At 23.8% G+C, this 13,548-nt stretch overlaps 1 protein-coding gene across 1 annotated transcript; it reads left to right on the top strand.

The window, feature by feature from the left end:
• Positions 1-1,726: 1,726 nt before the first annotated feature.
• On the top strand, positions 1,727-11,668 carry LOC112603087. The gene is made up of 17 exons (XM_025351508.1): positions 1,727-2,035; positions 2,246-2,349; positions 2,781-2,867; positions 2,934-3,008; positions 3,770-3,892; positions 3,971-4,166; positions 5,100-5,242; positions 5,634-5,743; positions 5,901-5,998; positions 6,954-7,031; positions 8,737-8,816; positions 8,961-9,071; positions 9,136-9,303; positions 9,383-9,445; positions 10,713-10,859; positions 10,944-11,180; positions 11,596-11,668. The coding sequence occupies exons 2-17, from the start codon at positions 2,263-2,265 to the stop codon at positions 11,617-11,619; spliced, it is 1,827 nt and encodes a 608-aa protein (XP_025207293.1). The 5' UTR covers positions 1,727-2,035; positions 2,246-2,262; the 3' UTR covers positions 11,620-11,668.
• The last annotated feature ends 1,880 nt before the right edge of the window (positions 11,669-13,548 follow it).

Below are 13,548 nucleotides of genomic sequence, written 5' to 3'. Positions count from 1 at the left end.
GATTAAAACGTAGTTGTTTTAGTACAGATTATAGATACAATTAATTAAATACCTAGTAATGAAATTAATGAATTGAAATTAGTTCAGTTAATCCTTGATTATAACCGATGTATCCAAGATGAAATAGGTAATTCAAAATGTACTTTGTTCGGAAAAGTGAAAATTCAAATATTTGGAATCTTTTAAATACTATAGTACCTACGTCCTATATACACATAATGTGTTCATACCTATCACGTAAAAATATATATAATAATTTTATTATTAAAGAATTATTATAGGTAATATATTAATTTATTTTTTGTGTACCTATAATATATGAGATTACGTGTGTATAAGCACTAACTAATGCACTACAACGCGTTCAGATTGTAATAACTAATAAGTTGTAGTTTGGATAATGAAAAGTTTAACAAAAGTTCAGTAATTTATTGAGGTTCTACTATATACTTATATTTACAATAATACGTATACATTTTATAGGTACTTACCGCACTCTTCACATTTGAAATTTAATGAAAAATAAACTTCAAGATTAAAACAAAAAAAAAAAAATTATTCAAACATACTGGACGTGTATAAAAGTTTGTTTTAATTTATGCAGGTATAAGTACACAGGATGCAATTTTAAAATTATTAATGAAATGGTGAAAACACAATGGAATTAAATGGAGGTAATCCTATATGAATTAAACTCACCATGGATACGATCGCGATAATATTTTATGAGTTTATGACAATAAAACTAAATGTTGACAAAAAAGTTTTTCCTCAGCAAAAAACCGCTTGAAATTATAATACAAGGTTCCTTCATAAGTATTTCATACTGGAATAAATAAAAAAAAAATTGATTATAAATTTACAATATTTTGAAGTCAGAATTTTGTTAAAGTTATTAAAATTCTTGAATTATTTTATAAGATTTATAAAATACTCAATTCGACTGGAACATTGAATTAAAATATTTCTTACATTCGACTTTACTGTACAACACATTATCTACCTACTCGCCAAATATCTGTTCAATTAAAAAAAGCCAAATAAATAACATAAATTAGTAAATATGTTTATTTCAGTAGTATTAAAGTTATTGGTAAAGGTAAGGTACGTGACCTCTAACCAGAGTATAAAATTATTATACCACACAGTCATTCATGGATGAGTAAATTCTAAAGAATTTGAAGATCAGGTTTTATGCTTACTTAAACTAAACGGTCTAAACGTTAATGACTATGCATAAATTATAGTTTGTTAATAGTTAATAATTCTGTGATCATTAAATGTTGAGTTGTCATGGTTTTTTGCAACTGTTTGTACGGAATCCCTTTTGAGTCAGACAACTTGTAACTCATAGCCTGAAAGTGTTCTATCCCGAAACTCTAATGATTAAGTAGAATTATATCAAAATAAGTGTTTAAAACTGTCGGATTATTATTTTAAAACACTTTAATGAAAACGCTATTGAATAGGGTAATTAACTCTATTTGGACAGTGACAATTGAGTAGTAACTAGCACGTTTTAAAACAATTTATGTAAATGAATCAAGCCGGCCGAGTGTGTTTTTAAAGAAAAGGCAGCTGCTGTCCGACTCTCCTTTAATACGCCCACCGTGCAACGTCGACCGCATAGATAACAGCGATGATACGAGGAGTTGGGTAGGTACTTTATGGTTTGTTTCTTCTTCATTATTTTGATAACGACAATTAATTGCAGTGATAAGAAGCGGCTTGTGGACTTCTGTATTATTTAGTAATTAATTATATCTAACGCGAGTTCCTAGTTGTTAGTTAGTTAAACTGTGATGATATTATTATAATTTATTATTTAAATTTTATTGTATTTGTCAAGTTCGCGAATTAACAGACGTCAAAATCGATTGGATTCATCACAGTAAATCGTAACTTGCGTCAGATTACCCACCGGTTTTGGTTGTCTTTGCCCCATGAAATCTGTTCGTTTGTTGCGAGTCTAACTGGTGGTCGCTGTGGCACCTACTTATAGCTGTGTCCTTTTACGATCTCTCATCTCTCACAGGTAATAAAATGATTCTCAAACATAGTCCTAAAAATTTCGATACCCCCGGTGTCCAGTGTTAGTTGTAATCGTATTTCATACACAGTTTCTGGGTTGACACTTAAGTAAATTGTTGCTCTGTTGGTCTGTCAGATGCTTTTAACGGTGTTAATTTCTGTGTTTCTGTCTTTCTTGACATATGGTACATATTAATGCTAAATTTTAATCTAGAAGTCACAAGCCACATTATGTCGGACACAGATTCCATCAAGACCGATAAATCACAATCAGATTTGCAGCAAAAGTATGATAAATTGGCCATGGAGTTTGCCAAAGTAAGTATATCTGTGGGTTAAACTGAGAATAAAATTGTTAAAATATTAGTTTTCAAGTTTTACTCAACAATACTGAGAGTGTGTTAAATATTCACTTATACAGATTATTTAAAAAATATATATACGATAGAGAAATAACATTTAAATTAACTTTATGTAGATGATATACATAGACAAAAATGTGCATCTAATCCTTCAACTTTCCTTCCCCAATAATGATATAAATTAATTCTTTAAAACATATATATATATATATATATATATACTATAAGTAAATATTAACAATACATATTAATTAAGAAATATATTTTAGTTATATAAAAATTAATTAATAATAATTGATGATAAAAACATTAGGTATTAAACAAATAATGTATTTACCATCAATAAATTATTACATTATTTAGGTACTTAAAATTATATGTTTATAGGCCAGAATGCAATTGAATGTATTAAAAAAAGCTTATACTGCAAAAACTTCTAAATTGGATCATAGAAGTATTGAATCTCTGGACCAAGTGTGTAATTTGTTTTAAATACATTTAATATGATGATAATTTATTATTTTTTCTTTAAATATTTAGTTTGAAAGCTGTAAATATGATACAATGTCTACGAGTAGCTTGGAAATTCAAGAGAATTTTAACAAAACAAATCAAGTAAATTTTAAAATAACCTTTTATTTTTATATTAATCATACATTTTGTAATGCATATTATTCTGTACTACATTTTTTTTTTGTCTAAATTACTATTAGACATTAATTATGAATTTATACTTTATTGAGTGAAAGGACATTCATGATTTACTATATTATGATGTTATGCATTACAATATATTTAATTTAAAGATAAAATGTTGTCTCTGTTAATAGGATGATACAATGTAATTTGTTGTAAAAGCATATTTATTCATTAAATGCACAATCTTTTTACATTACAAATATTTTACATTATACAATCATCATTAAGTGTTGATTAATCTTAATAGGCCTTTAATCATTGGTTAATTGATCAATTTCTGTTTCTTAAGGTGCTATGAGTTTCCGAATAATATAATCTTAAGTAATTTCTGGTTAAAAGTTGTTAATAAGTTGTTATAATAAAAAAAGAAAAAAAACAATACTAGTGTTTTATATTAATTAAAATCCATTTAGTTTTGAACTACAGGTGTCATATACTATATATTAGAATATATAGTTTTAGTAAAGAAATGTAAATTATTGTTTTAAAGATTTAAATTACATCAGTTTTAAATATTATTTTTTTTTTTTACTATAAATTACATAATTTAGGCTCTTATTAAATATTCTTACTGCCATAAAAATAAAAAATAAAGTTGTGATTATGTATCTCATATTGAAATATAGGTATTGCTTTATGCATTTTGTGGTTTATGTTTATAATTGCTTGATTTAAAGGGAAAAGGAACAGATGAATTGAAATCTAAAGATATCCAGTTTTTAAGACAAGATATTAACTCAGTGCACCAATTTATACGACGTGTATTAGACTCTACTAATTCAAATCAACTTGATTACAACGTTTGTACATTATTAATTAAACCTAATCTATTATTATTTTAGTAATACCTTTAACCCTATTTTTATTTTTATGTTTAGCTTATTATGTCAGAAATTGAGTACTGTAAAGGCATACATAATAGTATTTCAAATAATTTTTGTGAAGTAATTAATGAGGAATTGGCATCATTAAAATGTTCTGTTGCTGATTGCTTGTACAACATATTATATAATAAACTTGAATCTAGAACTAAAATAAATGCTGAAAATTCTCACCTCACTTATCCTCAACATTGTAAGTATATTTACAGTTAAGAATATTATAAGTATTGTTAAAAAAAAGATGTATGTACTTAGATGTTCTTTATTTTGTACAAAATGATATTAATACAGTGGTGAAGCTACCTATGAGACAAAGAGATATTTTTAAGTTTATTTTATTTGTACGTTACATTTACATATATATTACATAAATGAATATTTTATTATTAATAAAAATAAATATATTTGTATGTATGCTACGGATAAACAGATTATCAGTCTGGCTGCGATGTAACAAGTCAAAATCAACAAAGATATTTCCAGCTTAGACAATACATGTAGTCGCATACTATTGGGCAAGCGGTTTAGTAGGTGCTTGAAAATGGGGGTACTTGTGCAAGGATGTAAAAAGACATGGCACTCATGAAAATGTTATGATGAAAAGTATGTTTATGTTTATAGAAGATAACTTTCTTCACGGACCCAACAAAATGTAATATGCACTCTCCTTTTTGGTAAAAATGCAAATGATATACTATAATATTTATATTTTATTCAAAATAAGATGCCAGTTTTTGTGGCTGGCGGTCGAGTAATGTTTGTCTGTCGTTTTCATGTCTACCATTTGTATACTTAAATGTGTGAGCGTGTAGTGAAGCCACTACAATTCCTGGGCAAGGGCCAAGTCGGTTGCCGAGTATGAACTTATTTTGAATAAAAATATAAAATATACATTATGTATAATTGTATCAACCTTGGATATTTTATTAAAATAATAAAAAAAAATATTAACACATGTTAAAAAAAAAAAAATTGTTTTGTCTATCTCAGTTTTGAACCCAAGCTTTGCCACAGTATTAATATAAAAGTGAAAATTTTTTATACTATTCACAATTGTATATTTATTTTTAATAATAAAAATCAACTAATTACTGTTTTTGTAATTTGTATATATTTTTATTTCTAGATTCTCTGGATAATAACTATAAATCTGATGAAGACAGATTACAAAAAGTTTTTATTACATTGGTTCTCCATTTTTTTCTGTCTTTCATTATACATTTTAATGATGTCTTAGAAGAGTTGCTCAAAGATATTAACCTAAAAGATGTTCGTACTTACATTTATTTTTATTTATTTTAATTGAACTTAAGTCCTGCAACTAGGGCCATTAGCTGTTTGTAGGGGTTCTGAACTATGGTAAGGGGTAAGGTTGGTACGGTAGGTTGTCTTTTACGATTGTTATGGTTGATAGCAAACACATGTATGTGTGGAAAGGTTTTTAACCACTATGATCCCGAGTGGTCACCCATCCGGAAGCTAATACCTGTGGCCGTTACTTACTCTCAGTCGCATTCCGTGATTGGTAACTGCCAACGCACCACGCCAAGCCACTTACATTTATTATTGATTGCTGGATTTGATAGTATACTACATTAAATAATATTGAGTCCTTACCTATATTAATCATGTAAAAATATATTATTTAATTAATTTTCAGGCTTCAATTGTTTTACAAAGAAGTTTAAAATCATTAACAAATAAATTAAATAGTAATTCTTTGATATTGGAAAAAATTTTAACTTACAGTGCTGATCTAAAAACATTTAAGTAAGTATAAATAATCACAATATTACTTTTTGTGTTAAATAAAATATTTTTTATTTGTTGTCATTAATAATAATTTAAATATTAATTGACATTGTGTTAAACATAAAATAGATTGTGTCTCAATGTGTAACGAAATAATTGTGTTATATATTTTTAGATTTGATTCTCAACACATTGTTATGGAAAATATTTTGCTATTCATATCAAATAAATATGTTGAATGTGTTAATTCTATTGAAGATATCATAAAATCAGGTAATGTTGACTTAAATTTTTATGTTAAGTTTAATATTGTAATTTTAGATTCTAAGTGGAATGTTGTATGTATTGATTTTAAAATTATGTGTATTTTTTTTTTTTAGATATATATAATAAGTAGTAAAAAATATGCTTCTGTTTTTAACTTAAGGATTGTTTTAAATGGAAAATTTGATTTAGTATATACTTAAGTTAAAAATTATAAAATCCAAGAGTTTTTATAAATAACTGGAATAACAAAAATAAGTTAAGGAAAAATAGGAATTTTTACATAAATCTAATTTTAGAAAAACTAATCATGATATGGCTGAAGAACAAATAACTCTTATACTGTACATTTTCACCAAATGTTTATATGATCATTTTCCATATATAGTATAATTTTCAAAATATTTTAACTTTTTTTAATAACATTTTTCATTTTATTTAATATTTTTTTATGAAAAATTATATATCTAAGCATTTATTCACTAATGGAAAATGCTTAAAATTTTAATGTAAGGTTCTTTTTTTATCTATAAAAAATACCAAAAATTTATGATTACAATATGTTAAGCATTTAAATGTAAAATTTCAACAAAATTTGTAGTCCCAGATATTTTCAAACTATTTTTAGTCAACCTATATTAAAACTAAAAAATGATAATCATTATTTTATTATTGATTAAAAACATTATTCATTAGGGCATACAATTTTATGTATTTAAATAATATCATTATATTATATACACAACAATGTTATTGGTGAAAATTATTTCAGTCTGTTGTATTAATACTACTAATAGTAAAATAAATTATACTACCTAATAGTAATGTCCAAAGAAATTAGAAAACGTAGCATAAAGTATACTTAGTGATATAGGTTAATAGATCATTACAGCTTAGAATTGTTTATCAGAATTTTTTTTGTATTGTAAATATGTATTAATTTTATGTTTATTTTTTGTTATAGATAATACTGTTAACTTTGATTGTTCATCTTTACGTCAAAACATAATATCATTTATGGCATTAAAGTTTCCTATTGGAGGTATTGAAAAATGTATAAAATAAATTTATTACAAAATTAGAATTTCATAACAATTAAAATTGCATAAATATACACTGTAATATATTTTTAAATATTGCTAAATATACAATATAAACAACAAAATATGTAGAAAAAACAAAATTATATTAATTATTATTATTATTAAGAATTTATTACTTAAAGATTATTATAGTTATTTAAAGTTTGTAAGTATTTAGTTATTCTAATCAGTTAAAATTTACTCAATTATCTTTCAAAATTATAAAATATAAATAAGTTTGTGGAAGTAAGTGAAAGCAATTTCCGCGGTGCCGTCAGTTCAAACGGGAAAAAATATGAATAAGTAATTTTAAATTATTTCCCTGAATGTTACATTAAAATGCTTAGTCAGATTTTTGAACTTTAACTTTTGCGGTTGTTTATTAGCAAAGTTTTATACAACGAAAATGAACGTTTGATGTTCATTGATACAATTGTTCATATTTTAAGTATATAATATCACTTATAAGATAATCAAAATTTGTGTTTTTTTGCCATTCATTGTTTTGTAGTATATGTTTTAATCTTAGAAAAACCACTATTTTTTCTAAAATGTTTTTTTAATTTAAGATCTATATTGTTTTACTGGATTCAAAATTTAGTGTTTTAAATGTTTCTTCAATATTTTCAACAACATTTAATGATGTGGCTATGAATAAATTTTTTGCTTGCAATTTATCAATGGCTACAGATAAAATTTAATTTTATGTAAGTTAAATTATTTTTAAAATTGGGGTTTTCTAAACATTTTTTTAGCTTTTTTAACACTATTTGCATCATTTTCTTGATTGAGTAATCCATTAACATAACAAATTACTTCTATATTCTGAGAATAATATGTAGTTGCATTATTTCAGGGTCTCTACCATGTTAAAATTGGTGTAAATTTATATCAGATAATTTATTTTTAAATAATTGCACCCAACTTGGAAATTTTTTTAAATATCTGTTTAATACTTACAGTGAATAACACATTGTATAGAAATGAGATCTAACCTTTCAGGTTCTCTGTGCAAACTTTATGCAAACATCATATGTAGTATTTTTTTAATAGAAAACTTAATTGTCTTCTGTGCCTTGACCATATATGATGCTGCACTTGGTACAAATATGAGAACATATTTATGTTGTACTTCATTCAGCCATAATATACTTATTGTTAAATAGTTGAATAGCAGTGGAATAATTTGTTTTTTTTTTAAATTATATAGTATAAAGTAAAAGTATAACACCTCAGTGTCAAGAGTACCAATTATCTTTTTGTATCAGTTATTTCATCGATATTGACCCATACTTGTTTAGATAATAACGTAGAATGAATGTTTTCCATAGTCTCTTTAAGTATATTATTCACATAAAACTTTTGTTAACATGGTTTGATTTGGAATTGGATTTTTGAGTGTTTCAAAAGGTTGTCAAAAGATTAAACTAGATAATTTATTTAAAGGAATATTCATTGCTATAATTGTTTTACACAAATTCAAATTAAAAGGGTTTTATTTTTGGTAATTTATAAGAAGCTGTTATTTTTTTTAAATTTTATTTTGATGGTAGTTTGTTGATTGATTATGTTTATCTGTTTTTAATGGCTGAGTTACGTACAAATATGTAAAAACAAATATTATCATATATTTTTATGATTTTTATGTTAATATTTCATTTGCAGAGTTAGTTAGCTCCAGCGAGTATTTGGATTCAACCAATATAAACAAGAAATTGGATGGTGCTTATGATATAGTACATACTGTAAGTGAAAAAATATAACTTGTATGTTGATAAATTAAATAAAAATATTCTCTACATTATATAATATGTTCATTTGAATTTACAATTTAATTATTACTTCTATTCTTGAATTTTTTTTTCATTCAGAATGTATATATTTTATAGTTGTTACGTGCCATCAATTTATTGGAATTTGAATATTTGTATAAATTTAGCCAAATTGATATGCATTGGCATATGAGAAATCCACTATTACACATAAAATATTCAAAACAAGTAAAAGTTGCAGTTAGATTTAGTTTTTAAGATTATATTTTTGTAATTGTCTAACTATTTTTAGGCTAAAGAAGAATTAAATTCACCTTTAATTTCTCAAAATAGCTATAAAAGTATAATTCAAGTTTATAATGAAAAATTAAATGAAGAGATGAACAGGTCATTATCGTTAGAACAAGAAAAAATCCACTGGGAAAATGAGTATAAACTTTTATGTAAAAAAAAGGAAAATGTAAGTATACTTAATAATTTATCAAAATAAAATAAAATTTTATTTTTTTAATGCCCTAATTTCCTTAATATTTAAATAGATACCATTTGACAATAAAAACAAATATTCTGCATCTTTGGAGCCATTAGTAGTGGAAAATGAAGTAAGCATTAACAATACTTAAAGAGTTATTTTATTTTTATAATTTAGAATACATAATGTGTATAAAATAAACTATTTTAAAAATAAAAAATGTTTGTAAAATAAATATTTATTTTTCATTTAGAATTTTAAATATTCAATTTCTTGTAAATTAGTTTATGTTGAATACAAAAAAAATTTAATAAAATAATTTTGAATTGTGAAATTAAAATACTGGTAATCATTGTGTCTCATGAAAAATTATTAATCTCTTAAATCTCTATTATGTTCATCTAACTATCCAAGGTCGTGGAACTATTACAATATACTGTTAATTGTTAAAGAAATAATAAATAAAAACTCTTATCAATTTGCAGTTAAATATTTTCAAACTATTATCATTTAATCGTTTATCGTTATTTTACTAAAAGGACAGTATTTCACTTATAAACTTGCTTATTTATTTTTATCGTATAAAATATAAATTGTTATTTTTTCAATTGTTTTACTTGACTATAGTACAGAAATAGGATTTTGTCATTTATACCTTAAGCAATATTGTTTTCAAAGCTAAATTTAAATCTTAGTTTATTATTATAAAATCTCCTTTAGATATTTCACTGTGCAATAGAAAATATATCTAAATTCATATTAGTTAAATGTTAGTTATAATAGTGTTTGGTGGTGAACTAAATTCAAAATATTTTGTCTTATTTCAGTAACTTTTAACAGATAAATATTAAATTGTTTATTTGCTCTAAGTAGTTTTGTTATTGTAATTTATAAGTTGTTAACTTATTATAAATTACAGCGTCGAAAAGAAACAATTATTTTAAAATAATACTATATGGTAAATTACAAAGAATCATTAGGTATAATATGACCTATCTGCTGGATTGGGCAAGTTAAGTATTTTCTTGCTAATATGAAAAGTTACGAAATTAAAAATTCTTGTTAAAACAGCTTTTATCAAAATAATAATTTATATAACTTATTTATTATGTATTGATATTGTAATTGTAGTAGAAGTTGTGTGATTTTATGACAGATTACAGACATCAAACATTCTTTTTGGCTTATTATGAAAGTTATATACTTATATTTATCTACAAACTATTTTTAAAGATTTGCACAGTCAAGTTTCTTGTTTTCTGGTGACAATACCAAATAATATAAACAAAAACAAACTTTTAAAAATTAAAATAACATTTATTTTTTGTTTAAAATAATTAATTTATTATAATAACTCCATTATAAATAAATCTTAATTATAAATTGTTTATTTGTAGTTGGGAAAATGCGAATCGGTTTTACAGTTTAATGACGAAGTAATGGCTAGAGAAAAAGAACTTAAATGTTATTTTGAAAAAAAAATCAACAATTTAATTTCAATAAATAAAGAATTATCCAGTCAAAGCAATGCTTATGCTATGGAGGTTAGTTCTTAGATATTATTATATGCCAATCAGTCTTTGTTGACTTAATTTTAATATTTTTTTGATATATTCAAAACTATATAGATCACTGCATTGAAAACGCGACTGGACCATAGCATATTTGTGCGTAATGATCTAGAAATAAAGTTACACGAGGCATTGGAGCACATCGATGATCTAAAAGAGGAATTTCACTTGACATCTACAAATTATGAGACTCAACTCAGAGCAATGACTGAACATTTGGCTAGTTTAAACGAGACGGTTGTGTTAGAGCGACGACATATAGATGATCTTAATAGCCAATTGAAAATGAAAGCAGTGAGTTAAATTTAAAATTAATTGTTACTTTAAACTGTAGGTTCTTAACTTTACTTACATGTACAAATTTGTTCTGAAAATTAATTTAAAAGTTCTGATTTAATATAAATTTGTTAAATTTTGGATTTAGAATTGAAATACTTATTGCATATTTTATAACTTCTTTAATATTTAAAAGAGTTTTTAAGAAAAATGTATTATTTAAATAAAATAAACAAACTGATATTTTTATTGTTGACGTGATATAGAAAATATTTAAAATGTTGGATACTTTTAAAAAATAATTAATGTTTAAGTATATACTTACTACTTAGTATTTACTTAAGTACTTATAAAATATATCAACATACTTTTAAACTTACATATTTTGCAATCAACAATTTAAATCAAAATTTGCATCATTTTTTTTTTCTAGAGTAAAAAGAAGTCTTCCAAATGAATATCATCAGTATTAAGTATAATATGTATATTGAATATTTTATTTTATAATAATATATTATAATAATTATTGATAGTTTTCTATGTTATTTAATTATTTTTTATCATAGTATATTGTAATAGTATTTTATATAAATGATTTTTTGGATCATATTTATCAAAATCTTACCTATCAATGTTAACATATTGTGATATTTCAGTTATATCTCATCTTTATAGTTCTGTAATTATTTCCATTTTTATTTATTATTGTCAACTACAATTATTTTATTATATAAACTATTATGTAAACATATTATATTAAGTGTCATGTGTATTGTGTGAAACAAAATTTATTTAATAGCCTATTTATAATATACATATATCGTATACCATATTTACAAATTTAACCATACTTACAGTTGATCATATTTCCATAATTATCTATGGACCAGCATTATTTAGCTCCTTTTGGATTTATATACAATTTTTTTTTTTAATTTTTTTAATACTTATTGGAAAATATATAATAAATATCTACTCTCTATTATTCTAATGTTGTCTTTATCATATTGTAGTATCTATTCAAATTTCAAAACATAATGCGTGTGTGACTTACTATAATGCTCAAAATTGGGAGAGTCACTGAGAGGATATTTAATTAAACTAGAATAAATTAAGTTATCTAAAAAATAGTTATTTTAATGTTGCTTAAAAATATAAATAAAATTAGTAATTGGATTACAAATTCTTATGGAAATATTTTTTTAGGTTATTTAAAATTAAAAAGTTACTTTTTTGCCTTCATATTTTGAACTAACTAGAAAAAAAATTGAGATTATTATATATTGAAATTATAACATCTGATCTAATAAAAACTGTGTTATCATCTTCTATTATCAGTGGATGTAATTAATATGAATTAGAAGTAAAGTGGATCATTGCTGCTTAAGTCTTTCAAGTGAGTTAATTTATCGGATAAGTTAAAATTTAGTTATATGATTTGTTATTATACATGAAAAATGATTCTGAGCAGAGACTGTCTGTCTATATCAGGTATTCCAACCGGCCCGTGATCATTTTATAAAAATTAGAAATTTGTAAAGGTGTAAAAAAAAAAAATTATTATTTACAAAAAAATGTATTTTATTAAGTTTTTAAGAGTATCAAATATTTTACAATTTTGAATTTTTATATAAAAAAAATGCATTGGATTTTAGAATATTAATAAAAAAAAATTAGTGAGAAATTTGGGTTTGTTTTTCTTTAACCAATCTTTCAATGTTTGGAGTGAAATGTGTAACGCCAATTCTTAATAAGAAGTGTAGGTGTTCATCAGTCAAACGAGATCTTTCTGAACATTTTACATAGTTCATGCGTGAAAACGTTTGTTCGCAAATATAAGTAGAACCAAATACTGTAAATATACGCATTGATAATTTTTTTATTTTTGGAAAATCATCAGTAAGAGTCTTATAAAAATGTATTAAATTTGTGTTTTTATCTTTGATATCATTATATAAATCTTTCAAATGATTATTTGTTTTTAAATCAATCGAAATGAAATCATATGTGATTTGAAATCTTGGAAACGGTTTTCAAATTTTATTGATAATTGTTCCAACATACTCACAAAATGATTTGTTGGAACGTCAATTAAAGAATTTTGTTTAATTTCTTGACACATTTTAAAATGTAAACAATTTTGCTTTAATATTTGGTTTTTAAAAAGTTGTAATTTTATTTCAAATGATTTTACATCACTTATAAGCTCGAAAATAGTTTTTGAAGTTTAAGATTTAATTCATTTAAATGAATAGAAATATTAGTTAAGAAAGCAAGATCGTACATCCATTGTTCGTTTTTAAATTCTTCTACTGGTTTATTTTTTTCTATTATAAATATTTGAATTTCCCGCCGAAGATCAAAAAATCATTTTAATAATTTTCCT

This window comes from Melanaphis sacchari, unplaced genomic scaffold, assembly GCF_002803265.2.
Source record: "Melanaphis sacchari strain LSU unplaced genomic scaffold, SCAv2.0 Contig95_pilon_pilon, whole genome shotgun sequence".
NCBI lineage: Eukaryota > Metazoa > Arthropoda > Insecta > Hemiptera > Aphididae > Melanaphis > Melanaphis sacchari.
This window is presented reverse-complemented; position numbering and strand designations above follow the sequence as displayed.

Bases quoted from the DNA above. Each gene is read 5' to 3' on its own strand.
- LOC112603087 (XM_025351508.1), top strand. From the start codon at position 2,263: ATGTCGGACACAGATTCCATCAAGACCGATAAATCACAATCAGATTTG. The intron at 7,032-8,736 runs GTATTGAAAAAT...TTTCATTTGCAG, and splicing joins ATTAAAGTTTCCTATTGGAG to AGTTAGTTAGCTCCAGCGAG. The intron at 11,181-11,595 runs GTGAGTTAAATT...TTTTTTTTCTAG, and splicing joins GCCAATTGAAAATGAAAGCA to AGTAAAAAGAAGTCTTCCAA.